At 43.1% G+C, this 25,309-nt stretch overlaps 1 protein-coding gene across 3 annotated transcripts in view; it reads left to right on the forward strand.

Annotated features, from left to right (window-relative positions):
• Positions 1-576: 576 nt before the first annotated feature.
• KIAA0319 (KIAA0319 ortholog) overlaps positions 577-25,309 on the forward strand; it is a 59,338-nt gene continuing 34,605 nt past the window's right edge. For 2 of the 3 annotated variants that reach the window (XM_040588452.1, XM_040588453.1), the window contains exons 1-3: positions 577-800; positions 13,223-13,388; positions 21,228-22,000. In XM_040588452.1, coding sequence (XP_040444386.1) covers positions 13,340-13,388; positions 21,228-22,000 — 822 coding nt within the window. In that variant the 5' untranslated portion in view covers positions 577-800; positions 13,223-13,339. The remainder of the gene's footprint in view (positions 801-13,222; positions 13,389-21,227; positions 22,001-25,309) is intronic. The other variant, XM_040588454.1, reaches the window with a different exon arrangement.

The raw sequence follows: 25,309 nt of genomic DNA on the forward strand, positions 1-25,309 counted from the left end.
CTCTGAGCACTGGCACACAAAGCTGGGCAGCATGGAGGGCTCGGCTACCTTGTCACAAAGGCTTGTTGAGTCCACGCCTTTAAGAATTTCTGTGTAAGGTCTTAAGGCCTGCGAGGCCCTCGCTGCTTTACCTATCTCCAGCACAGCAGCACCGCGGTAGAGCCTCTGGACCGGTAAAACTCCTCACAGGGGAGCCCTGTGGGAGGTAACCGGCTCCACAGCCGCTGGACCCCGCTGCGGCGGGCAGCGGCGGCGGGCAGGCAGCCGGGCCCACACACCGCGGGCCCCGTGCCGGGCTGGCGGCCCTACCGGCGGGCGGCGCCATTTTCTGCCCCCTGCGCCCGGCGTCTCTCCCGCGTCCCCTCCTCAAGATGGACGCGCGGCAGCTCCCCGCCTTGCCGGCGGCGAGCAGCTCCCGCGTCCCTGCCTGGGGGCCGGTTCCCGCCTCTTCTCCCCTCCGCTGAGGCAGCCGCCGCGCACAGGTACAGCTCCCGACCGCTGCAGCGGGCGCGGCCGCCTCAGCGCCGGGGCGGCGGTGGGCGGTGCGTGCCGAGCTGAGGGTGGGGGTCTCTGGGCCGTGATCCTGCGCGAAACGCGGTGGCCGCCCCCGGGAGGCTGCGGGGAGGGAAGGCGCCCGCTCCTGAGTCAGCAGCGGGGAGGAGGCGGGCGGCACCTCGCCGCCCGGGCCGGCCCCCGCCGAGCTCCACCGGCACCCCGCCGGCTTCCAGCCCCTCCCTGGCACCGAGCACCGGGGGAGGAAGCGGGCCGCGGCGGCCCCGCCGGCTCCTGCTCTCCGCCAGGTAGGCTGGTCGCCGCGGCCTGGGCGCGGCCGCAGGTGCCGCCGCAGGTGGGGAGCGGGTGGAAAAACCGGGCTCGGTGCTGCCCGGCTCCTCGCTTGGGCAGCGGCTGAGTGCCTCCCCGAGCTGAGCTACCGCGGCTGCCCGCAGAGGCGCTGGGCTCCGCGGGGCAGCGCCGCCCGCAGCCGGCCCGCAGGGCGCCGGGGCAGCAGGAGCCGGGCTGGGGGAGCGCTGCGCCCTGCCCCGGGGCGGCGCGGGGGGGCAGCCGGGGGGGCCGGGAGCGGGCAGGAGCAGCCGTGCGCTGCTTGCGGGGAAGGTGTGTGTGGTTTGGTATTTCATTGCAGGTAGATCTACTCATATGGATATATAAAAGTATATCTTGCTATATATATGTGCGTATGAAGGATCAAATAGTTTTGCTGGGATGTTTCCTAAGCGTGCCTGTCTGTGTGGCAATATCTGATTTGAACTAAGAAATCATAGCTTTGTTGTCCTCCATGTATATGTGTGTGTGTATAGATACTTGAATATTTACATATCCAAAGAATGTAAGAATATTACTCGTCTCCAGTCTTCTGACAAAGTGTGTTTGTTGCAGCCTAAACATGTAATTTCTGTGTGACCGGTGGGCACAGTGCTCATGTGTTGTGTGTCAGGTGCATTGTCGGATTGTGTTCTGAGTGGTAGAGCAGAGCTTAAATACATGAAAATACTATGTGTGAATTTTATATCACTGCAGTTTTGGGTGCCGTCTATGTTGTGATCGCTTACAAAACCAGAAGGCAGTTCAGTCACTCCCCTGACCCCCTTCAGGAGCATATCACAGATAACCTATGAACAGCCACATAGCTGAGCGAACAAAATCAGGCACCAACTGCTTTGCCCTGTGTTCCTTCTCTCTGTTTGTGCTGTAGGAGCGCTCTCAGTGTCTTCCCCCCACGGCAGGGGGCTTGGAACTACATGATCTTTGAGGTCCAAACCATTCTATGTGCCTCATACTGACTCTACTGATGAGTGGAGTTCATACAGGATATATTGGCTTTTAAACTCAGGGGTAGGGTCTGTATCTGCCTTTGCCTTTACAATATCTTGCATAGCTGAGGATCAGTCCCCTACTAAAAGTCTAACGGACATTTGTCTTGTTTAATTACCCACTCATGTTTCAGAAGGTTGACTGTTGCAGTTGATATTTCACATTTAGGCATTTTCTTGGGCTGCATCTGAATCTTTAAAAAACTGGCATAATACAAAGTTAGTAGTTGATACTGGCCGTACTAAATTTTGGTACCTCAGATGATGGGGGTTGAGCTGCTCAGCATGTTGCATGTCAAATAGTGTGTCTGAGTGGTGCAGGTAGGGTGAGCACAGAAAATGCAATGTAGCCTGGATTTTACATTATTGAAGCTAATTGGAGTTATGGTTGTGGTCTGTGGAGGAGGCTGTGCTCTGGGGATGCTTACCCAGTTTAGTCTTTCCCCATATTTTCTTTCAGGGAGTACTGTGATGGAGGGCTGGAGGTGCACTTCTATAACACTTTGAAAACTTAAGATTCCACAGAAAATGGATGTAAGCAAGTATGAATCTGTTACATCTTCATTAGTTGCCTACCAATGAGCTGCAATTCTGTCAATTCTAATGAGCTACGTGGAGTGAAGTTTTGTTAACCTGAAGATGCTGTATTTTAATTCAGCTTTGCATACAGCTGACTTCTTGCTGTATTGGTTTTGGATGCTGTCTGCGCAGGCTGCAGGTTTCAGTGGCGTGGAGATGACAGAGTTTGCATGGTCAGGTTTCTGAGCCTGCTAGTGAAATCTCCGTCAGGAATGCTTCAAAACCAGTTGATTCCCTGTCCTCCCCAGGTGCACAGGCACGGTATTGGTTTCAAGTAGGGAGCCCTTCAGGTTCTTTCCAGCTGTACCTTCTGTGATGTTGAAAAAGTAGCCTTGCTGTGGGCTTCTTCACATACTGGTTAGTTATATGGACTTTGCTTCTAGGTCTTTCCTTTAAGAAAGCATGTGGTGATGCTTTATGTTTGCTAGTAGTACCAAATGTATGTCCTTACTAGGAAATTGGCAATTAAAGGTGGGGTTGTGATCAAGTGCTGTATATCCAGCAGTCTCCAATTTCAACGCTGTAGAGGAAGCACAGAACCACTGTAATGGATATTGTACCCATGGGGAGAAATCCTTCCTACTGTCAGGCAGTTAGCTTTCAATTTCTGTCACAAAGTGTCTTTCTGTACAATTTTATAATCTAATTTAACTGCAGATATAGTTGCTTTTCCATTTAAGTACCTAATCTTTTTCTGAATGGTGCCAGGGCATGACTGTTGAGTATTTTTCAGGGTGATCTGACTTTGAGCAGATAGGAATTCAGTCAATCCAGTTGGAAGTAATATGAATGCGGTTAGCCTAATGCTGATGAAGGGGCAGTTTAGTGGATTTTTCCTGTCCTGATGTGTTTTCCTTGATAAATCTGTCCTCTGTACAGTTTATCAGCTTATCTGCACAGTACAAGGAGTTCCACTGGTTAAATAATAGATGGATTTTAAAGAAGTAAAATGTGCTTAGTCAGTCATCTGAGGTGGGGCTCCAGGGTTTTGCATCTTAGGGGAGTGGCTGTGCATGGGCACACGTGCTTTATCTGTTTATAAAAAGCAAGTAGTTTTCTGAACAGGAGAGTTAATGAAGAAGATCGCGCTTAATTTGTGTCTCGAGGTCAAACAAGGATTTTTCCATTGTGTTTGCAGGTGCCTGTATGTTTTTTGCATGCAATTCCCCCTTTCCACAGGCTGCACTGACAGGGTGACATGTGGGCTACCATTTTCAGTTACGGAAACTGGATGACATGTTTTGGGGTTGAGCCTGTAGAAGTTCATATTGCAATTTTGCCTTCTCTGGCTTGGCTGTTTTTATAGAAGTGATAGGAACTTAATTACATGCTGGCAATCTGTTCTTCTCTGGCTGAAATCAGGTGATGGTGTAAAAGGGTACTGTAAGTAAAAAAAAAAAAAAAAAAAATAATCTATTTACACAGTGGTCAAGTAAGCTTTGTCTCTGCAGGAGACCAAGCTAACAATGGACATAAAACTTGGCATGGTTATGTGGGTGAAAAGACTTCCCCATCCTCCCCCTGCCCTTCCTTAGCCATGGAAATTTACTCATTTCTCTGCTCTTATATCAACACACAAGATTTCAAGTCTATAAATGGATGTACAGCATCCAACTGCATTAAGAGTCTTTTCTTGGTGATAAAATAGCAAGACACAAATGGAGAGAGTGCTTATACACTTCACTTGCAAGATTTTGGCTTTTCTGGCTATCTGCTGTTATACCCACACCACCTTATGCAAGGTTTTTTTCTATAGTGTGTGTGATTGTATCTCGGGCAGTGACTATCTGCATGTTCAATATTCCAATCTCAAAAATGGTCAGTTAGCTTTGTTGACATAACTACTTGTGTTGCTTGAGCCAGTCTCTGCCAATCAGTCTGTGAACAGCACTTGAAAGCTGTAATAAATTAGATGTACTTATATAACTTCTAATTCTGGCTTTATAACACCATAGTCTTTTTATACAAAAATATTACCTGAAATCCTAGCACATCCATTTGACTTTGTGTCAGATTGTTGTTTCTTCTACTGTATGGTGTATTGTTAATTAGTGACGGTAATACTGATTGCCTGAAGTCCATAGAACAGAAAGTTTTGCTTTTCTCTGGAACCAACTTCACTTACAATGAACTTTTGCAGTAAAATTTTAATGTATTCGTTCTGCATTGTCTTCCTCCACAATGTTTGCAGGGTAAGTACTATTGCCACTATAAAGTTGAAGTAAAATCTAGTAGTTGATTTAATTGCAGCAATTCAAATTGCACTGGGCAATAAATAACATAAAAGCTTTTGCTACCCTTTCTGTAGCTGGTATTGCTTTGGTTGAAGTTGTGAACTTTAGTTGTTTCAAGTCAACCTCATGTTTTACCGTGGTAGCTAGCCTCTACGTTGTGGAGATAGCAAGTGTCTGCAGTTTCCTTTGAACTGTGAACATGTCTGTGTTCAGCACTTCTGAGATCAGTGTCCAGGGTTCTTACATAGCATATTTACCAGCTTTCATCCTCTGGATCTGTAAAGATTAGCTTTGATACTTAGGTAGAGATCAAATTACAGGAAGAGTTGATTATTTTTAAGTATTAGTTATTGAATAGCAGTATTAACAATTGCAAGGGTTCATGTATTATAAATGAGATCTCCTAAATCCTGACACTGACTTAAAATTCATGCCTCATAAAGTTTTCCTTTAAAAAAACACACCCAAAACCCTGTATTTAAAGTCTTGATAGTCTGTGAAAGACAGCAAATCTTGTAGGTTCAAATTTATAGGGCTTTCTCTGCATTGATGAGAGAGAGTGTGGTTTGGTTTTTTTTCCTGCTGATGACTGAGGCTTTTTCAAGAATTAACTGTAGTTTAGAAAACAGCACTTAAGGAAGAATTGTCAAAATCCTGAGAATTGCAGTACAAAGGTGCTTTGAATCAACTAATAGTTCCTTTTTATTTCTGAGGGTTTATCATTTTAGAAGAGAAAAACACTCATTTTCAACCCAGCACTATAGCAAATTTTTTATTGTAGTTTTAGTATGGTAATTTTTTACCTTGAACGAGTGCAAAATAGGTAAATTATTGTGTTCTGTGCACTTCTGTGATCCAGCTTAAACCATTTGTATCTGTCTTTTAACTCTCCTTATAATTTATGGAAGTTTCTCCAGAAGCATCAGCCCTCACCTGCAAATTGTACTTCTGCTGCAAAAGGATGTCTTGGTCTCTAGTTGGAGCCCGCTGTGCAGAGCAGCTTGCTGTGTGTGTTGCTTTCTGTCATAATGGCACTTAGAAGTGGATTGAGACCACGCAAAGTTGTCACACAAGCCTTCAGTCAGCTGTTGGACAGCAACAACTTTAAGCTCTGCAAGTTTGGAAAAGATTTGTACCACCTCTTCTGTGTTATGTCTCCTTCCTCCAGGCAGTCTACTAAATCTTTTTTTTTTTTTTTTTTTCCCATCCAAAGCTCAAAACGGTTGTTGTGTATACCTGATAGATTTATTCTGTGGTCTGTTTTTCTGCTGTAAAAATAGCTAAATAGTGAAAGAAGATAGGTAGAGAAATTCTGCAATAACCTTCGTGGGAAGCTTAGGACAGGTTAGATAAAAATCCAGAGGAGGATGTAAGGATGCTTGTCTTGCTTCTGGGCCGTGGAAGGGACAAGATACAGTCTTGTTCCTTCAAGCTTTCCCTTTCCAGGTCTCACTTCATTTTCACTGCAGAGTACTTACTTGATGACAGCAGAGAGAATTGGTAAGTGAGGCCATCTTCCTGTGAAAATGGAAAACATATGGAAGCCAGAGTATGTTGTTTTAGAGGAACTGTCTGATAGTTTGCCTCTCTTCTGAGGTGAGATACTTCTGCATCCCTGGCCTGTCACTGGGGAGTGTGGGGCTCTCAGGTGTCTAAAGATCTCACTCTGTCCTGCTAACTCTTAGTAAGGGTAGTTTTAGATTAGTTGCTGCCCCCTCCCAGCTGGTCTGGCTGACCTCAGGGCTATAGAAATGTCTGTATTACAAATCAAGGAGTAACAATCCTGAATTATTCTGAACTTTGGAAACGTATTATTGTATGCCATAATATGATGTAAATCCTGACACCAATAATAGTGTTTTAATTTCTCAGCAGAGCAGTTCCACCATTCAGTTCAAATCTTTTTTTTTCTTCCCTGTAAATAATTCTTGACACTACATACACCTGCTAACCTTTAGGATTTCCACTGTTTGCTCTCTCCACAGCAGTTGTAATGAAGGCTGCTTTGTAATCTTGTAGAATAGAATGTTTCTTTTCATGAAGCACTATTGGTTTTGTTTTTATTTGTCTGGTTGGTGTCACTTAGCAGTTGACAGAGCTGGGATGTCAGTGGAGCTAGTGGAGCATGTAGTCCATTCAGGGCTAGTGGAAGGTGTCCCTTCTCACTGCAGGCGGTTGGAAGCAGATGATCTTCAAGGTCCCTTCCAACTAAAACCATTCTATTTAACATGTAGCATGTTAATGTTAAATTAACATGTTACATGTTAAAGTAACATGGCAGGATGTTTTCAGCTATTCAGTTTGTTATCTGTCACCATTAACTTGCTGTTTGTGCCCTGAACTTGATTGAGGAAATTGATTTAGAGTTGGGATGTAATGCCAATCTAATGTCAGCCTTCAGCAAGACCTGTGGGAGCCCCTCTGAATAAAGCAGAGAGATGTTTGTAATTATAGCTATATCCTGTAGCTGCAATAACTTTTCATCAGTAGTCATGGTTTTGTTTTCAAGTATAGGTACCTACTGTTAGAAAATTTTGTGAGAGGAAGGTTACTGTGCACAGGTAATAAGCATTGATGAGACCGATGTCTTCCACATCTGCTGAAGGGCTTGAAAATTATCCCCTTTATTTAGATGCCTAACCTGTGGCTCTTTTGGTAGTATGTGTTTGTACAGTACCTGTTTAATGTTAGAACTCCTAGTGCCTGCACATGTCCTGTTTTTCTCTGTTATTAGGGACATATTAAAGTTATATTTTTCTTTCTTCTGCAGTATTAATGCTCAGCTGTTAACTAACTGGCTTGAGTATTAATGCAGGTACAGTAGCTGATGAAATAACTAATTTCATTTTTTCATGAGATTTCCTGAAGGATTGTCTTGTGTTTAATAGAAATATTGATGTGTGTGTATATATGTATACAGACACTTTCATTAAGTGTAGGACCACCAGATCAGTAATGTGTTCATTTACTCAGCCACCCTGCTTTTTAAGAGATGCTGTCAGTTGAAAAATAGGGGGTTTGCTTTAGCTGTGGCTTGACTGTCAGATGCTGTTTCAGTATTTCTTTTGGCACGTTGCCTAGCTCTGCTAAGGTCTGAAAGGGCAAGGAGGTGAGAAGCCCTTGCTTGCCTTTCCCACCGATGCAAGTGTGGCTGGGCCCAGCATTCAGGGCCATCGCTGTCCCTGAGGTTTCTGTTGTCTGGCATTGCTCTCTGCCTGACTTCATGACACTACTTGTTCCTGTCTCTGATTCTGTTAGCGTGAAGGGGTTCGGCTACACCTTTTGTAGGGTGCCAGTGTACTGCCTGATGCTGTATTTGCTGTTTGGCGGCTCTAGGATTTGAATGTATTCCCAGATACAGGTCATTTGGTCCATACACTTTTTTTTTACTGTTTTAGCCCTGCCCTGGCCTCATTCTGTGTTCGAGGTAGCAACATAGTTCTGCTTGGCTGACCTCTTTCTCTCTCTAAGGGAGAAAATTGAGTCTGCATTGAAGTCCAGGTGAATAAAATGCAGAGTGAGATTTGGATTGGAGAAGACTGAGACAATAGAGGCAATTCCTTTTCCATGGAAAGCTGTTGTAATTCCTGTGTTACCTGCCAAAAGATGTTGTGGTCCTGACCAGCAACTGCAGATGTTTAAAACTTTATGAAGTTGAAATGCTTGTATTGGGAGATCAGTTCAGAATTCCCCTTCTATTGGCTAGAGCGCTGCCAAAAGCTGCCAGCTGCAACAGAAAAAATCCATGGCTTTCAGAGTAAGGCAATATGTGTGTAACATAGTTACTGTACCTGCCTATATAATTCTCAAGGCTGCCATATCTACCTAGGTAAGAGTGCCAAGACATTCCAAAGTCATTACCAGCAGTGCTGTCTGCTCATATTGTTATGAAAATAATGGGCTTTTTGATATCAGTGAAGGATAGAGATTCAGCTAGAAAATTAATCTTGTGGCCTTAGTTATTTTTAACTGCTGAAATCTTAAGGCTGGCTGCCTTCTTAAATTTTAATGCCTCTTGCGTTTGTGATGAAACTTGCACTTGTGGGGGATAGTAACAGGGGGAAGATAGGAGCATTGCACGCGTACACTGCAGCAGTGTTTACTATCTTAACTGCTTAAGAAAGCATGCAGGTTTTGGTAGCTGTGTTCTCATCTGTGGATCAGAAACTATGCACTGAATTGTGACCGTGTATGAGCTTGATCCTAACATTAGGAAATGCAAGCCAATTTTGCAGTGAATGCAAGCTCTTCTATTATGTGGAAATTAAACATTAATAGATGCGTAGCCACAAAAAAGCATGGGAGGACACAGTGCTGGTTTTGTGCATTCACTGTATCCTCATATGGTATGTTCCGTAAGGATTCAATCAAGAGTGTGCATGCAGTCCAAAGTCTGGCATTTTGTAACTTGGGTAACATATTTTTCTTAATATAAATTTAAAACAAAACACCACCACAACCGTTTATCACAGCTGTTTGCTACAACTACTTGTGTTTCTGAACTCAGGACAAGTAATGCTTCAAAAATCTGGATCATTTGCATTGTCTGTCAGTGTTTTTATTCATGTTGCTGGAAGTAATGATGTGGATTTCTCATTCAGCTGTTCTGTAGGATATGGAAGCTGCTACTTGTTTCATTTTAGCGGCAGTGAGATAGCAAATATGGCCTTGCAGAGGAAAAAGACCTATAAAACCAACAAAATTATTTTTCTGCCTTTAACTGCAGTTAGTTCTGACCTCCTGATGTTCTGATACTGAGCCTGATTTGTTTTTCCTTGGGCTAAAGGATTGAAACTCTCTCTTAGGCATCTGGTCCATTTGCCTGCTTTTGGGAACGAATGAAGGTTACAGCAAATGCACAATATCTCAGAAACTTTGTGTTTCAGTGATGAGCTCTTCTGCAAATCAGTTTTTGATGGCTAACAACTTTTCCAAATCTAGGCAGATATCCATAGAATCAGGAAAAAGGCTGCATGTGGAATTAACGGTCTCACTATATCATCTTCTCTTCTCCTCAGTCTGCTGAGATACATGGAGTTTTTGCATTAATAAGTTGTAAATACTTACTCAGTTGTCTATCCTATCTATGTTCCTCTGTTCTCATTCTCAAAAGCAACAGAAACACTCCAAAAACTGTTGGAAGGTAGAGTTTATACAAATTGTATGTTCTGTACAGCTCTGCGTTTTAGTTTAAATGTTCTGAAGTACAACACTAAATAAAAATAATCACTTTGAGCAATGTGTTAGAATAAATGAGCAGATGCTAAGCATGGGCAGGCATATGCTAGTGGGTTCAGCTGGAAAGGCTTAAGAAATCTGTTTTCACTGGAGATCACTGCCTGCATAGCTGAGAGCCAGGATAGATTCACCAGGGGAAATTATGCTCGACCAACCTCTTAGTCATTTCATTATAGAAATGTGGCTTGGTAGATGAGGGGAGAACAGTGGATGTTGCCTGCCTTGACTTCAGTAAGGCTTTTGACACTGTCCCATAACATCATTGTAGAGAAGCTGTTGAAGGGCTGGAATAAGCAAGACAGTGAAGTGGATTGAAAACTGGCTGAATGGCTGTGCCTGGAGCATGATGGTTGGTGGCACAAAGTCCAGTTGGAGGCCAGTAACTAGAGGTGTACCCCAGGGGTCAATACTAGGTCCATCTTCAGTACTGGTTAACATCTTCATTAATGATCTGGATGATGGGACAAAACTGTACCCTCAGCAAGTTTGCTGATGACACGAAACTGGGAGGAGTGGTGAGTGGAGGGCGGAGGGTTGTGCTGCTATCCAGAGTGACTTCAACAGGCTGGAGAGATGGGCTGTCAGGAACCTCATGAAGTTCAGCAAGTGGATGTGCCCATGGGGGAGATCAGCTCCATTGAGATCACCCAGCTGTAAAGAAGATTGTCAGAAAAGGACCTAGGGGTCCTGGTGGACACCAGGTTGACTGTGAGCCAGCACTGTGCCCTTGCCACAAAGAAAGCTGATGATATCCTGGGCTGCGTTAGGATGAGCATTGCTAGCAGGTCAAGGGAGGTGATCTTTCCTCTCTACTCAGCATGGTGAGGCCACACCTTGAGTACTGTGCCCAGTGCTGGGTTCCCCAGTACAGGACTAATATGGAGCTATGGGAGGGAGTCTACTAAAGATGACTAAGGGACTGGAGCATCTCTCCTATGAGGAAAGGCTAAGAGAGCTGGGGCTGTTCAGCCTGAAGAAAGCTTGCGGGGAACAGTTCAGTGTTTACAAGTGCCTGGAGGGAGGATGTAAAGAAGATTGAGCCAGGTGGAGCCCAGTGACAGGTCAGCAGGCAACACAAACTGAAACATAGGAGGCTCCCCCTGAACATTCAGGAAACACTTTCTTACTGTGAGGGTAAGCACTTACTGGCACAGGTTGTCCAGGGAGGTTGTGAAGCCTCCATCCTTGGAGATAGTGGGATCTGTCAGAATGTGGTCAGGTGACCTCCAGAAGTCCCTTCCAAACTCAGCAATTCTGTGGATTGATTGTGTGAGTCTGTGTAATCCATTGTAGTGCAAAATGGAACAATTCTCTGTGCATCACCTTTACAGTGAAATAAAGAGGATGCTCCACAGTGTGGGACCTTCAGGACTGACTTAAACACATTCCCTCGTATGCTCAAGTGCTCATTTCTGTTCAGTTGTTGATGATACTGTACCCTGACACTGCTCAGGGCTCAGCAGTTTCAGTGCCTGCCTTCCAAGCGGGACATTTGGAATGACATGGCTTAAAGTTTTCAAGAATTCTGGGGCTTTTTGTCTGTTACAGAACCAAGTAACTTTATAATTGATGGAAGGACAGAAGAGCAATTGGGAAATGCAAGACAGTAAAAAAAGGCCCTGTTGCTGAAGTGTGATATCTTGGAGCATCCAGACAACCTGTTGCTCCTTCTGAAGTGTGCAGCCTTGCAAAATGAGTCCTGTTCGCTGCAGAGAAACACAGCTATGTGTGTTCTGTCAGGAGCTGCTTCCTGAGAGAATATCTAGCTGCAGATATCAAAACAAGGTTATACTAGAAGCAGTGTAGTGTCTGGTGCATTTTGGTGGTGGTTTTGTGTTCTCGGGGGTTTTTTTGTGACAGTTCAGTTATTCCTTGTGATCAGAGATAGTTTTTCTAATTGTGCAACATGTGAGGGAATTGGGAGACCAGCTTACTCTTCTTTGCAGCTGCCTTAGGAGGGGGACTTGTTGATGTTGGATAGAAAAAAGGTCACAAAAGTGAAGCTGTATTTTAAATCAAATATCAGGCATTTGGAAAGTTAATAATACAATCTTTCCTGGTTTAGTGGGGAGCTTGCCCAAAGTCTTACATTTTTGTACTTGGGAGTTGTTCCTAAATCTAAGGGGTTTCCTTCCCCTTCCCCTAGTGACGTTCTGTGGTCATTTTGTTTGTCTTGAGCAGAATTAGTGTTTGTGCCACAGACCTGAGGAGAAGTTGTCAGAGTCCAGTACTCTCTGATGGGGTTCTTTTAGATATTCCATGTGTGGAGGATGTGATGTTTAATATCAAAATTTTTTTAATTTCAGGTACTTGATGTGACAGTGGATTTCTGGTTTAGAACAATACAAAATATACTGAAATCACAATGTAAATCTACATTACGCTTGGCAAAATACAGCAATGGCAGTATACAGTTCAATCACAGTACCAATGTGATTCTCATTACCAGTCTTAAATTTTCCAAATAAGACAGCCTAAGCAACAAATAGGTCTACTGAGGAGTAAGTAGTTCAGGGGAGAAAAGCAAGATGGTCTTTCATCGTATAAAATTATGTGTGGTAAGGAACCTGCCAAAAGCAGCCAGTTAGCAGCATTTCTATCATATGTAGATCCAGGCAACTGAAATACGAAAGTCATTACCTTTACCAAGTCATGTAATGAACGTCAAAGGGAATTTACTGGGATATTTTGCCTTGAGAATGGCTGTTCTTTGGCAAAAGCACTGCCTGTGTTCTCATTTACAGAAGTGGTTATTTGGTCAAGCATCTACTTAAGTTCTTAAGATCCTTGGGGGGAGCAGGGGTGGGCGGGGGGTGAGGGAATTGTGAGTTTGGCTGAACTGCCTTTTTTTGTTGCTTAGGCTGCTTTATGTGGCAGATTTAGTGTCCTGTCAAGGAATATCTCCTTAGAAGTTTTGGAGAAGTGTCTGCTTGTGTTACCTTGATAGCTGGGAGAGAACATCTTGAGGGCTGCCTCAAGAGCTGACTTAGTACTGCATGGATTTTAACATGGATGATACTGTCTGTGATTCCTCAGGTAAGGGTACCTGCTAGTCAGAGCAAAACCAGGGTCTGGGTAGCTGCAGACAGAATATTTGTGGGTTTTGAGGTACAGGAGCCCAAGCGTGAAAATCTTCCTAGCACATTTGCTCACCTTCAGAGAATGAGATTTCCAGGTAAGTAGTTTGTTCTCGATCTTCAGCTTGCCTGATCTGCTACGTCATCCATCAAGAAGTCAGGAAATAATAATAAAGCCTGCATTTAACTTATCTATTGGCTCTTACTGTGACATTCCAATTAATGCTCACATCTGACCTATTTTTTCCTATGCTGTCTGTTGCAGTGCTTCATGGCCACAGCAGGGTACTAAACGATAATAGAGGAAACCAACATTAAGACATACGGCTTAAATCCACACGGCTGGTTAGAAAAGCAGTTGTCACTGCCTTCCTGGTGCAGCATGGCATTTGGACTTGGTGTTCTCTGCCTGTTACTGTGGGCAATAACAGGTAGGAGTTTACTACTTGTGTGTCTGAGTCACATGGAATGAGTGAGACATGCTCCTGGAGTGTGTATACAGGTGCAAATGAAATATGAATAAGGCATGAGCTGGGAAATCTCGTGACTCCTCAGTGCAAAAAGTTCTTGTAAGGTACAGCTTTGTAACTGGCGGTTGATTGCAATGCAGGGAGGCAGTTGTGAGTAGCTGGAGCCAATCTCAGTAGGGCTGTTTCAGGAGAGATGCATGGGGCAAGAGGGGTGGTGGGAGGGTTCAGAGTTCTCCTTTCTCTTGCAGGACAGCAGTTAAAGGATGACATGTTGTTTGTGTTCTAAGCTACATTTTTCCTTAAGTATTATAGAATGATTTATGAGAAGCATAAATGCATTTGTTTATCTCTCTCACCTCATGATCAGATTTACAGACATGTATTTCTTTTCAAAGACCACAGGGAAGTTCTGTAAGATTCTGCTTCAGCTGCACATATAGGTAAATTATTTCCATAATCAGATGAAGAATGATAGTAATTCTTAATACTGCCCCCATGTCACAGGAAGACTTAATCTGGCAAAGGCAGTTTCGACAGGGTGCCTACAGGACAATATATGCAAAGATGAGGTTTATTTCTTTAAAAGCCAGTGTTTGAATTCTGGCTGTTGAGATACTGGCAGAGTCTATATTGGCAAGAATTGGGAAAATAATACTCGGTAATCTGGCTTTCATCTCCAGTGGTATAAACAGGTATGGCTGTTTCATGAGAGAGAGCCTTTATAATGTGCTAAGAATTAAACTGACTACTGAATTTGGAAATGTTGGGTGATGGGGGGGATAGCTAGATCACCCTGAGGATCTCATCGTGCTAAGTTTTTTGAAGGGAACATGGAGCTGATGGTTTTTTTGCTGTAGTAAACAATAAATATGCCTTCTGTAAATAAATAAAATGCTGTCCGATGGCATAATGAGTACCAGCTATAGGGTCTATGCCCTATCTTTAAAAAAACCAAACCACAGCCACCTCAATAAAAGGTAATAATGTGCAGTAAATACTGAATTTTGGCTGTAGACCATGTCACAATTTTGTGCTTTTTATAATGCTGGTAATTGTTAGCAGGCTAGAATATCCTCCATGTGCATATAAAAAGTCTTGTTTTCATTCTGTAATTGCAATTTTGCGAAGTTCTCTTGATTTATCTGAAAACATGACCATTATACTCAGGTGCTGGCTGTATTCCAAGCCTCTCACTGTGTCTCAGGTACCAGCAATGTTTAGGGGCTAATACTTTCCAGCATCAGATATTATTTTAGTAAAAATTTTAGGTTTTATTTCCATCTTGAGTATTTACAGTATTTTCTGTCCAATTAATACTACCCCTTACCTAAAATGGAAGGTACTTGCTGGTTCCAGGATATGTTTGCTGAAATAAATCGGCAATGGATGCTCACCTTTAAGTCAGAAGGACTTATTTTTAGTGCAAGCTTTATGGGTGACCTGGCTCAGGCTCAGAATTTTCTGGATGTTCATTTAGCAATTTTTCCTCTGCATATGAGCTTGTGCTTTTTTAGCATCGAAACCTGTGGATGCAGCTCCCAATTTCGCCATGCAGGTGTTCTTTGTAATGCCAGTCTCATTTCACTGGCTTATATCCATTCATTGATGAAATCAGCTTGTATGGAAACAGATTTAAATTATTCTGGCCGTTAATGAAATCAATAGTTTTTAAGCTAATGCATCCAAATATTATTTTTTTTCCTATGAGAGATATAGAAGACTTTGCTTTCCACCACAGAAACAAGGGTTTATTTTGCAACTCGGAATACACCTTGAAATCCATTCAGTCTAGCTCTCATCTTTATCAGGCATATTCTAATCTGGCATTTGAGGCAGAACTTGCAGATACTGCTATTGAAATGCATTTCTGCACATATAATAGCATTCTCATGGCTGATTCTCAGTTTTCTCGTACTGTGTGTTCATACTGTAGTGCTTTGTTCTGAGACTAGCCACTCCAACAAAGGCACAAAGATGGATTAGTGGGTAATTGCAGTCACAGGTGTTGTGCAGTCTAGTCTCCATGCAGCCCAGCTGTAGATTACATGACCTCCCAGAGTCTTTGCTGCACATCACTAGTATACTTTTCTTTGCTCTAGGGGAGTGTTTTTCTAAATACATTACAAGCCATCAATTTTCAACACATTTCATTATTGCTGGTCTTGGACTTTGAAGAACAAGATGAATACTTTTTTCTTCCCATGTATTTAATGCATGAAAGTTCATGGAGTGTCAAAGGATGCCTTAAAACGTAGTATGCCTCTGAAATGCCAATTAGAATGCACTGTGACCCCAGGTTAGCAGTTCTTCTCGCTTGTACTGCCATGGCTAGATGTTCTAGTAATGTGTTCTGGTTCACACAGATCTTTCCAGAGAGACAAGATGGTGTAGTGCCTGATTATGATCTCTGAGATTATAGTGAGTTATGCAGTATGCCAGGTTAGTTTACATTGTCCATGTCTGTTAGAAGTGGTCTGGTGTTTCCTGGTGGAGGGATGTAATGGCTGCAACTATGCATCGACCCTTCTAGCCTCCAACTGCAAATATCCTGTGTCCTTGATGGGGTAGACAAGCTGTCTGTTGAGTGGTTCATTGGGCTTAGATGCTTGTGTGTAAATGAAGGGAAGAATGGTGCCATGGGTTGGATGAATTGTTTTGACAGGCTAGGTCCTGGTCTGTAGTTTGGGCCCGTTTGGATCGTGAGCATATCCACAGCCTGCTTTACAAAAAAAAAAAAAAATAAAAAAAAAAAATGGGGGAGGGAGATGTGTTCTTTAGGGGCTGGGTGGTTGTTTTTAGGTGGGTTTTTTTTTTGTCTTTAGATAGCACTTGGTTGATTTATCAGTGGCAAACAGGGATGATAACAATTCATGCAATGAAAACAATACTTGGAGAGGACTGTCAGGCCCACTGAACTAATTAGGGAGCTTTAACTGATCCTGAACACCAAGTGAATGATAAACATCATGAAGGCTGCTGTAATGGCCAGAAATACTTTGCAGCTTCATTGTTTGTAGATTTAACTAGAATGCTCTTGGCTTTAGCTTTGTGTTGAGAATTTGCTTTTATGTAACTGAGCTTTTTTCTTTTTTGTCTGTTTGTTCTCCTCCTCCTCTTGCAGTGATTAATCTGCAGTCAGCATCATTACTGAGGCCCAAAAGAACACTTTGGTATGCCAGATGTATCCCTGTTTAAAGTCCTGTGAGATTTCAGGGAAAGGGAGGGGAAACACCAAATAACCTAAAAGCAGCCTGTAGAAAAAAGAATGAAAACATATTTGTGGTGTACAGAGGTGTTAGCTGTTGTAGAGGAACTAATGCAGTGACTTTTTAGTTATTGATGAAGTTCTCAGTAATACAGCTTTTCTGGTTTCTAGGACAGTACTTTCTATAGGCCTTTGCTAAAGCTGCTGGAAAATAAGTCTTTTTCAGCGTTTATGATATAAAGTGTGCTGTTTGGTGGTTTATAACTCTGCTGTGGGATTGGCCCTAGCTTGAAAATTGGAGTTCAGGTTCTCCTCTGAAGCAACTGAAATATTTTTTTTGCTTCCAGAACTTTAAAAAAATTGTTTCAACGTGTTATGGTGGTAGGAAAAAAAGTTATTTCTTAGTGATACAGCATCTTTCATCTCAAAACTCAACAAAATAAGGTAAAAGTTACTTGGATAGATTTTTAAAAAAATAATTAACCCTAAAAATAGAATACAACTAGTTTGTTGCTTAGAGTGGAGGGAGCAGATGTCAAGAAAGCAGGAACAATCCTGATCTTCCTGTAGGAAACTGCTGTAGGACCTTCCATGTGCACATCATTCAGAGGCTCTCAGGCTGTGAGAACAGTGTGCCACATGGGCTCTCAGTGCTGTGCTGCTAGCAAGAAGGTAGTGGGAGGTGATTCTGGTCAAATGTGACTATTCTTGGTGCAGGGTCTGAATCTGAGCTCTCCTCTATTGCACATTTCCTCAATCCCATTTCTGCTGCTTGTACTGCTTGCTGCTAGGGAAAACAAATAGACCAGCCCACAAAGTGGGTCGCTCTGTCCTTGTAGGGTTTCATACTGGGGTAGTTAGCCATGGTAAACCCAGCATTAGTGCGCTGTCACAGTTTCCTAATTACTGACTGAAGAATATTTGCCTCCAGGTAATTCAGGCGCTCCAGGCCCTCATGGTTGTGTGAGCCTGGTGGAGATGGGAGAGAGCATCTGTTAGGCTTTGCAGCTACTCTCCATGTCCAGTTGAGGAAAGATCTCCAGCCAGCTGTGACAGGAACAGCTGTGTTCCTGCTGGACTCCTGACATCCGTGGGCTTGCGCACCAAGATATGAAAGATTTGTAGCATACAGCTCCAAGAAGGGTGTGGATGTTTCCTCACTAAAGGAAGGAATCTCTTTAAAATGAAGCTGTATTCCACAGTGTGACTCTTTTTATTAGGGTTTTGGTGGGGTGTATGGATTTGGGATTTTAGGGTAACCAGCTTGCCTGACTAGGTCTCTGGGTCAGTGCTGACATACTTTAGACATAACAAGGTACAGCTAAAAGGGAGGGGAACACCTGGTTTGCAGAACCTTTAGGATATTGCTAGCCCAGGCACCAGAAGGCTTTCAGGGCTCATAATAAAGGGAGGCAGTCTTTCTGTTGGTAACACAGATGAGTACTTCTGAAACAATAAACAGGATTGCATGATGCTGGGTTTTTTTGCCATTACTGGTTAAAATAGAACAGTGTTTTAATTTCTGAGTTCGGTTAACTAATGGAAAACAGCTGTGCTATGACCTCAGACAGCAGGTAATGGGCAGGTAATGTGTTAATAGACACAGACCTCACTGTGTGACCATTCATGTGGCACGCTTTCAGTAAATTTTCTGTAAATAAGAGACCTTGCTGTCTCTTAGTTGAGCTCATTGCAGGCTGAAGATTGGACAGTGTGAGGGGAATATGAAATCAGAGATCAGACTAAGTTCACTCGAAGTAGATCTTACCTGTTTTCTATCTGAACACAATTAATGGACATACCTAGTGTCAGGCTGAAATAGCCTGCTAAATTCACCCTTTCTTGCCACCTACTGCTAGAATTTTACTCAGGTAAAACCCTAGTTGAAGCAAAACATGAAACCTTGATTACTTTGATATTTGGATTACACTGTTACGTTTAATTTAGAGTTGGCAGGGAAATAATTTTCCTGTTGTACAGAAATTCTGAAGTTTAATGTTTTTTCCATTTTATATTGGGATGAAACCAAGGCCTTCTGACATTTGAAAAAGGGAGCAGCTAAGGCCTGTGGCTAGGATGCTTGCTTGGGGGAAGTCATGCATTACCTTAGGAATATGCTGGGCTTGTTTCTCTGGATAAAGAAACACCGTTAATTTTGTGGGAGCTTGACTATGCAGTGTGGTAGCTGGTGTGTCAAACTGAACATGGCAGTGTGAGACCTGAAGCTTTGTTTGTCATCAGGCTGAGTGAGGACTTGAAGTCTGGCCTCAGGTTAGAGGTTTGGATTATTCCGGTTGTGTAAGTCTGTTTCTAAGACAAGAATTTTTGGCCATTCTTTTCTGAACAAATAAATAATGAAACCTCAAAACTTCTTAACAGGTTGGTCACTTTCTCCTTCAGGGGTGAGGTAAAGAAGGGAAGGGATGAAAACAGCCCTCAGAGGAGTTTCGACCCACCTCAATAGTGCTGTTCCTAAGGAATTAATTGTAATGAGTTGTTATTGACCTAATATTGCACATTCACACAGAATTGTGTTTCTGTTTTACCCTGTTTTAAAGGCCTGTTTCTCATATCCCTACTGATTTACAGGATTAACTAAATTGATATGGGTTGAAAAAGGACCGAATGGTTAAGTGGACAGCCTGACTCCTATACTTCATTTTAACCCAGAGCTCTGCTGGCTCCCCTGTCCTAAGTTGTGCAGACGACTTAAAGGAAAGACTTGTGATGACAGTTCAGAGTCTCTGCCAGGTTCTTACATTCCTGGAGGTGAAAGGGAATGTAGAGGAACTATTTACATGCAGTGTGAAAATAAATAAATAAATAAATGCACAAATTCTGAGCATCTCCTGGGTACAGGTAAAGAAACTTCATGTCGGGGCTATATTAGAACAGGATAGGTTGTTTTAAATTCATGTTCCCCTGGACAGATTTTTCACTGAAAGTGTAAAATAGAAGAGTAAATAGCATTCCAGCTGTGTGTGAAGGAGCAGCTGCAGTCAGAAAAATGGTACTTGAAGCTGTTTATCCTTTTTGTCAGCTTCCTATTCAGTTATACCTGTATGCAAGTCATTGATGTTTTCTTGAAATTTGTTTTTGTTTCTTGTCTTTTCCTCATCCCAAATATCCAGCTCTGCAAAACCTTTGTAAAGTCTTGTCCTCTCTATCCCTCAGTGTGTGGTGCAATTTTTATTTTTTTTTTTTGGGGGGGGGGGGGGGGGGGGGGTTGTTTGGTTTGGGGTTTTTGCATTGAACTTAACCTACTTTGGAAGCCGTACATTCATCCCGGGCAGTATGATGCCCCACAAGTATTTCAGTAGCTGTATTCAGGTCATGTATTGTGAGGGACCATACTACAGTTCAGCCCAGAAAATGTGAGTGGAACTGTAGGGCGGTGGCTAAATGTACTGCATGTGCGGGAGAATCTCTGCATCTCTAAGGTCATGGTCAGACCTAAACCCGATTGCCAGCCTATTCCTAGTTGATTTCATTTTTCCTGCCCATCAGCTCAACAGATTTGAGCTGGGATCCGTTAGTCAAGCTGCTTTTTTTCTTTTTCCCCTGCCATATACTGTTGTGAATAATGAGGTTTCTGCAGCCAGAATTCAGCTGTTAATGAAATGCAAAGGCAGAATAATTCTGTCTTCCATTACTGTCTTAGCTCCACAGTGGTGACATCTTGTTTTCATTGATTGAGTTAACATGATTTTCATCAAGACTTGCTAAGAAGAATGTCCTGGGTTTACTCAAGTGGGTTTTGTAGCCTGATTAGATTTTTTTAAGTTGCATTTTGGAGAGAGGAGTTCTGAAGAGCTGTTATAACCAGGAGAAAAACACCTAGAAGAGATGTTAAAAATTCCCTCAGATATACGGTATGTAGATTCATGCCTGACTTGAACACTTCACGCTCAGTCTGTGATGTGCTATGAAAATAATTCTGTTGTCATACGAAAAGATGACAACTTCACTGCAAAGGAAGGAAAGATGCTCCCTATTGGAGCAAGTTCTTAGGATTTCACAAGAACTAGTGGGTAAAGTAGCAAAAGTTTGAGAATTTGATCCAGGTTTTATATTAAGCCCAGCAATTATGTTGGTGTGAGGGCCTCTTCATGAAGTTCAGGTGAGATGGTAAATGTTTCTCTTATGTAGATTTCTGCTTCCTTCTCCTTCAGATGAAACAATGATATGTTACAGAATATTACTTGAGTTTTGTTTTAAAACATGTTTTGCTCACTGTGCTGTGGGGGTAATGGAGATACTCCATGATTTATTTTTTGTATGTTCCCTGCTCTGCTCCAGTTTTTAAGTATTGGCAACTCACTTTCATTTGTATGTATTTGTAGCAAGGGAGCAAGAGGTATGATGAAAAACATACAGAGATCATACACTGAAAAATCCTCTAAAGTATAAATACTACTGCAAAGGGGCATGCTGAAACAAAAGTAGTAGTGACATTAGTGAAAGGAAATTACTTTATTTAAGGAGGTACCACCTGTCTTTATTTTGTCTCCTGTGATAAGCCATTTTTTGGTCACAGTAAACTATATTATGGCTTGGTTGTAGTGTTGTGTCTTATGTTGGTGGTGTTGTTTCAGGTTCCAGTTGTGAGCAGTGCAGAGAAGGAGCCACTTACTCAGGTGCAGTAATATCTCCCAACTTAGAAAACACAAAAATTATGCGAGTTCCTCGTGCTATGTCAGTGTCCGACTGCATCGCAGCATGTTGTGACCTCTCTGGTTGTGACTTGTCCTGGATGTTTGAACGACGCTGTTACATCGTGAACTGCCAACACAAAGAGAATTGTGAACCTAAAAAAATTGAAAGTGTGAAGTCCTATCTTACTTTTGTGCTGAGGCCTTCTCAGAGGCAAGCCTCACTGCTAGGATTTGGGCAAGCGATCCCAGGCATGGTCCACTCTGTGGGACTCCAGAATGAGCTGTCTGAGGAAGTGAGTAGCCTGAAGGAGCTGTCTCTGCTTGGCAAAGATCCCGGCCTTGAGGAGATACCTGAATACATTGATGATTATAAAGAGCTGGAACAGGACCCCTTTCAGGTGAGCATCAAACATGAGCAGAAGGAGAGCACGGATTATGCTGACTGGAGCCTGATGGTGGCAGGTGAAAATGGCTTCAACTCTTCCATGGGTGGTGATGGAGATAATCAGGAAGACTTTTCTGAAAACAAAGGGGAGACTGGGAAGGTGGAAAGCCTTCTGAATAAAAACAGCTCTGAATTGAACTCTGCCACTGAATACTCCATAGAGAGGTGGTCATCTCTCCCAGAGATTACACCGTTCCCCAGGAAGGCATTTGAAGGTGAAGCGGCTGTTCAACTTCTTGCACAACCTGATGATGCTTTGCAAGAGGAGGTATGTTTGCCCTTCAGGAAGCAGGCAGAGTATGGTGAGGCCACTTGGCAATGTTTTGTTTTTCAAATCAAATTAGGTTATTGCTTTGTTATGTAACCCCAACACTCACATAACTTAGTGCTGTTACAGTGTAGAAAATGCTGAAGGGGAGAGGATTGTCTTAATAGGCAGATGAATCGCTAAAGGACTCTTAATTTTTCTGTTATATAAGGAGCAGAGCTCCTTTGGGGATATTGTGGGGTCTGCTTGAAAGTATACAGATGATTGGGCTTGGACCTGGTGTAATAATGTTACAATATCCTTCCTTCTGACCCTTGGTGACTCATTAGAAGTTAGCTGAGCAATTGTGGATTATCTGGTATCCAAAGGCCAAGACCAGTAAGCGTAAGCTCCTCCACCAATAAAATCCACCCTGTTTTGGGGGTTTCATGTTACTAACACATAGTGGTGTTACAGGTGTAATGGTGCTGGGTAAACACCTGTTGTAGTGCTTTTAAAACATCTAAGAGAGGCAGGCATAAGGAGGGACAGTGGTGGGTTTGGACCATGATGTACAGTGGAGTAAAGTGGATAAGATGTTTTTAGTCTCAGAATCCTTTTTGTGAGTCTGGCAATAAGAAAAATAAGTTAAATACTTCAACCCTAAATACTTAAGTGAGATGCACTTGTTTTCTATTTATGCCATCCAGGTAGATCAGTTGAGACTAAAGGTGCTCTGGTTCCTGAAGAACAGAGTGGGATCAGTTAAAAAGTTGAAACTCAGCATTTACTGGGTTTGACACACGCTCCAGCTAGAGGGAAGAGGAAACTAAGCAATGTTAGCTGGATTGCTCTAAACTCCACTAGATTTTTGTAACCAGCAACTACCTATCTCTTGCTGTATAAAGATAATGTATTGCCATTACTGTAGGGAAGAAAAATACATGTAAGTAAGAAAGTTGCATGACATCTGTGACAACTGAGGTTCTTAGAGGGGGTGACTGAAATGGCAAAATTGTGTGGAGAACAGCAAGGCTTAAGATACAATATGTCTTGGATACCATTGCAGCGTAGAGGTGCGGCAGTTCCTGGGCTCTGCTTCAAGATCTTCTAGATATTCTGAGAAGTTCTGGGATTCTTGCTGTGAGGAACTTAAGTGGTTCCTGCAGCTGGAAGAAGGACGACTAGCAGGGGCTGGGGCCTCTAGCAGCTTCTCAGAAGCTCTGTCAGCTGCTCTTGATCAAAGAATGCTTTGGGCTTTTGCCCTAGCTGGCTCGTGATCACGGAGGGTTCTTCTTCAGCATGTTCTAAGGCAAGGCTTAGGAGCTCTGCCTAGAGACAGCAATGAGCTAGTCAAGAGTTTATATAGGTCGGGGCTGGCAGGCCAGCTGTTGTGGGCACCATTAGGGTGCATGTCTGCTCCAGACTGCCTGGTCAGGAAGAAGCAGGTGAATCAGGCAGCTGGGAGGAGCCTCGTATTTACAGTCCCTTGGCCTTACTGGAGGATTTAAACCACCTCAGTACCTACTGGGAGGGCAAGAGAGCAGGGTGCGAGAAATGTGGGAGGTTTCTGGAGTGTGTTGGTGATAACTTCTTGAAGTTATCAGAGGTGATTGTGGAGCTGACAAGGAGAGAGGTTCTGCTGGTTCTCACCCTTGCAGGCAAGGAGGCATTGGTCAGGGATGGTGGAGTGGCCATGAAGTGGAGGTGGAGTTCAGACTCCTGAGAGGGGCAGGAATGAGTCAAAAAGCAGTGTCACAGCCACGGGCTTCAGGAGAGCAGCCTTTGGCCTGTTGTGGGATCTGCTTGGAAGAATCCCAAGGGGGACTGTCCTGGGGATAAGTGGGGACCATGAGAGTGGGTTGCTTTTCAGGGATCACCTCCTCCAGGCTCAAGATAGCCTGCAGCTTTTATGATTGACCAAGTTGTCTGGAATGTGTTGGCACAAGTGAGAAGAGATTAGGACTTGTCTCCATACATATGGAAGAATACTTGATAAAGTGCTACTGCGAGTTCAAAAGTGGGTGCTGCTTCTGCAAGCAGAGCTCACTACAGAAGATTTGTTTTAAAAAGTATCTACCATGCAGACCTTGAAATGAGCATAAATTAATATGGGAGTTTAGGTGAGAGGGGTAGATATTAGGGGTTTTTTTCTATTAGTATGGAAAAAGTACATATAAATGCACATATGAAAAGTGTGATCCCGAAGTATACTGTTCCCACGGATAGAACTTGGTGTGACATTCTGTCATGTACTAGAGTTGCATAACAAAGAGCAATAGCTGAGCTGTTCTTAAAAAGTTAAAAATAAGGAAACCAACCACTGCTGTACCAAGGTCATCTCCTGTTTCTTGTTCCACCTGCTAGGGAAAACAAACAAGCATCTTCTGGTTACTGCCAGTGCTGTGTGCTGGAAGTCAAGTCGTGGAAAGAACCTGCAGTAGCTTCACATGGGCACTGTGCTAAGCTTTAGCCAGTTGCCAGGATCTCTGCCAACTGAACTGCTTATGCCTTGTGCCATACAACTTTTTGTCACACTTCAGGTGAACTCACGGAGCTGAGCGAATTTGTTCCCCATCTCTTAAGGGATCATGTGACTATAGCTTTATGATAGTTGAAATTTCACATCTTGTAATGGTAATATTATCTGGCCAAGCCTACTTTTAAGTCTTTACTTTCATTTTTTGCCATCCCAGCCAACATAGAAAGATTTTTCTTTTTGTTCGTGCACCACTTGTGGGTAGATGGGAGTTTATTGTGAAGTGAAACGCAGAGAAAACTATTTCTCACTGGGACACAGCAGAGGCATTCCTGTGTGGCCTTTACATTATGCTAATGTTAAGCTAACACAGCTGTTGAAATTCCTGTGGAAAGGCTGAGGAATGAGCTTGCTTCTTGCAGAAGGGATGAAGCTCCACAACTGGGTCAGTTTTTAGCTCTACCTGGTAGTGATGTTGAAGAGCTGATAAGACAGTAGTTAGAACTAAGGTGATAGGGCAGTGCTCCATTAGCAGAGCTGTAGAGAGTTGATGGAATAGCATTGAAAGCTGTTCATTAAATGAATCATGCAATGACTCTAAATGACTCTGTTAACGTTGAGAAAAGTATAGAATCTGGAGAAGCAGAAGGCTTTGAGAAACTGCCAAAGCCTGTGCAGCCTTTGTTTCCCAAGTGGGAATCCTTTGAATTTAGACACCCATAAAGAAGTGAAGATGGCAAGCGGTTTTGGCAAATGCCTTTCCCTGGCATTCCCCAGGTTCAACTTCAGTCCAGACGCATCTCCTTTCCCCTTCCTAGTCTCCACTGCCCTTCTTTTCACTGCATGTTATG

This window comes from Falco naumanni, chromosome 3 (assembly GCF_017639655.2).
Source record: "Falco naumanni isolate bFalNau1 chromosome 3, bFalNau1.pat, whole genome shotgun sequence".
In the NCBI taxonomy this organism is placed as follows: Eukaryota; Metazoa; Chordata; class Aves; order Falconiformes; family Falconidae; genus Falco; species Falco naumanni.